At 34.0% G+C, this 2729-nt stretch overlaps 1 protein-coding gene across 1 annotated transcript; it reads right to left on the bottom strand.

Moving 5' to 3' along the window:
* Positions 1-135: 135 nt before the first annotated feature.
* LOC112468981 lies at positions 136-2630 on the bottom strand (the record flags this gene model as incomplete). The annotated part of the gene is made up of 5 exons (XM_025038419.1): positions 136-334; positions 1539-1728; positions 1822-2118; positions 2202-2301; positions 2400-2630. Coding segments are annotated over 5 exons (1017 nt in total), but the record flags the coding sequence as incomplete, so codon positions are not given.
* Between the last annotated feature and the right edge of the window lie 99 nt (positions 2631-2729).

The following is a 2729-nucleotide window of genomic DNA, read 5'->3' as shown; positions in this document are numbered from 1 at the left end:
GGCAAAACGACCTCATATCCAAGTATTTTAATATCATTAGTATTATTTCATCCTGCAAAAACAAAATATAAAATTTTAATACATGAGATTATATTATAATAAACTATTACGAAAAATGAACTTCGAATATTTTACAGAAAGCGTAGAAAAACTGTCACGTTGCTCCTTGGATTCTCCCGAAGAGAGTTTGATATCTTCTATAAATTTCACATAATTCCAATGATTTCTTAATAAAGGGTGATTCACATATCCCTGCTTAGAAGATGGCACATCTTCCTTCCGAAATACTTGCTTGTGCGCGAGCTTGCTCTTGTGAAAATTCGTTGCTATGTCGCTGCAAATAACATTGGAACACAAATTTATTTTTATTATTAACACTACGCTGACAACGTGTTTTTAAAAGCGTTTCTATGTAATAAAAAATCTATAAAAATTCATTGTGTCATCTTTAAAATTTCAAAAAGTGATTTCTACAGAGGCCGGAACTATTGCAATTTCTTTTTACTGTAAAATGCGAGTTTTGATAAATAATAGCATATTTTGGAATGTGTGACTAAAAAAAATTATTCAAGGGTTTTATAGTTCAACAATGGTACTTGAAAGAAAAATACACGAAGAGAACCTAAAAGAAGTTGAATTATTAAAGGACTTAAAAATTGGTACTTAATTTTGGTATACAGAAAAAATGAGATTCGGAAGACAAAAGCAATGCTATTTTTTTTTAAGGTTACTTCTTATTTATTATTTATAAGTAGGATCAATATTGAAAAAAAAAAAAAAAAACACGTAAAATGCAAAATTACTTTTCCGTGGACAAAATTAACGAGATAGAGCCAGTGATGCTAGACGGCAGACGAAATAGCATGCTACAGCATGTAAAGGGCATGGCTTTGCAAGGCACAGAAGGGATCCTTCATTAAAAGATCCCTAAGGCATAGTAGAGTCACGACATCTTGAGTTTCGGCAAAATAAGAGAGAAAGAGAAAGCGATATACATTCTTATCGCTTTCTCTTTCTCTCTTATATTTCTTTCTCTTTCTGTTTCACGTACTTTTGCCGAAAATGCGAACCAATCAAAAGTTGCTGCTACGTACGTGTCGCGACTCTTATTAGAAGGACTCTAAGGGCCTAAAGCAGAAAGGCTGTCTTAATGACCTTAAGGCATATATAAAACACTGCCAAGACAGCCATTCTGCTTAGGCCCTATTAAGGCACGGACAAGCTCCTCCATCCGTGTAGCCGACACGCCGAGCGTAACATGCGCTGTTCCGTCTGTCGTTTAACATCCGAGGTGGACCCCCTGGGTCTTTGAAGGCACACACTACACTTCGATCGCGCAACGAACTGTCGAACAGTTCGCTTGGCAGTTACATGCCCACTATAACCAAGTTTTTTTGTGGAGGAGAGCCAACGTAAGCGCTAAAGCTATTCCCGTGGGAATCATAAATGAAAAATCGACTGTGCCTTAAAAGTCCCACAGTGTCCGCGCAGTGTTAAGAAAATAATATAAAATTACTTAATGTCGACAATTATAATACCTTTTATAAATAACGCAATATTTAAAAAATTCCTTTTGAAGATCAAGTATATCCAAGTATGCATTTTTATAATCACGTGTTGTATTATAAGGGTCAAACAATTTACAGTAATGAAGGTAGTAGTCCATAGAAAATGGTTCTTCTTCAATTCTTGAGAATTCTTCAGAACAACGAATAGGACAAAATCTCTCTGAACAAGAATGTCGTTGTGCCCGAATGCGGTGTAAGAGATTAGTTATACTCTTATCTTCAGGATTTTTAGGAAAAATCAATTTTGATGTACCGATCAGCATCACAGCATCTAGCTGTGTGCAAGAGTTGGATATAAACTGTAGTCTGAGCATTTTGGTTTTAAAGTTACAAGACCGTAAAGCTGGAGAAAAAATCCGTGATTCCGACGTGAAAAGTTTGAAAAAATTTGGTTGACGAAGTTTGTAGAATTGAGGCGGTCCATCCCATAATAAAATCCACCGACCCTCATCTTCAGAATCTTGAGCCCAAACTTCAGTTACGTTCCCAAAATTATATACTTCATATATAGAGATTCTGATTGGATATACAGCTTCATGAAACTCGAGATCTTCAAAATAAAAATTATAACCTTTTTTGAACACAAACATTTTCCTTAACAATATCTTATTTATCAATTCAAATGTTACATACCAATATGATGAAAATAATAATCTTTTTCAAACTCTAGTACAAGAGTATATGGCACTTGTTTCTGCCATGGAGATATTGAAATATCAACATCATACTTCTTCTGTATTAAAGAGTAAAAAAAGTACTGAATATTACCAAATGTAGCATAAATTAGATTTTGCGATTATATACTTTCTACAGAACAGAAAATACACATACCAAAAGAAAATCTTCATGGCTTGGAAAATTGCTAGGTATTCCAATTATATTATTACGAATATTACTTAGGCTAGCAGTATTCTTACAGTCCTTTGTGGATATATTGCTATCCTTCACAAATTGATAGATGAAATCAACATAATCCTCTCCTACCGCTACTCTGTCAGTATAAGGATATCTGACATCATTCTCGTAATGTAAGGAATGATAATTGGATGTCATATTCTTTCTCTTAAAAAAGATGGAAAATATAATTATAATAGTCTAAGAGCTGACGGACACATTTGGCCAAGTAATTTTCTAAAATACGATTTTCCGTTTTAACTAGCG

The sequence above is a fragment of the Temnothorax curvispinosus genome, unplaced genomic scaffold (assembly GCF_003070985.1).
Source record: "Temnothorax curvispinosus isolate PA1 unplaced genomic scaffold, ASM307098v1 QBEX01002338.1, whole genome shotgun sequence".
Lineage (NCBI taxonomy): Eukaryota > Metazoa > Arthropoda > Insecta > Hymenoptera > Formicidae > Temnothorax > Temnothorax curvispinosus.
Note: the sequence above shows the minus strand (reverse complement) of the source record. Positions and strands in the feature narration are given on the sequence as shown.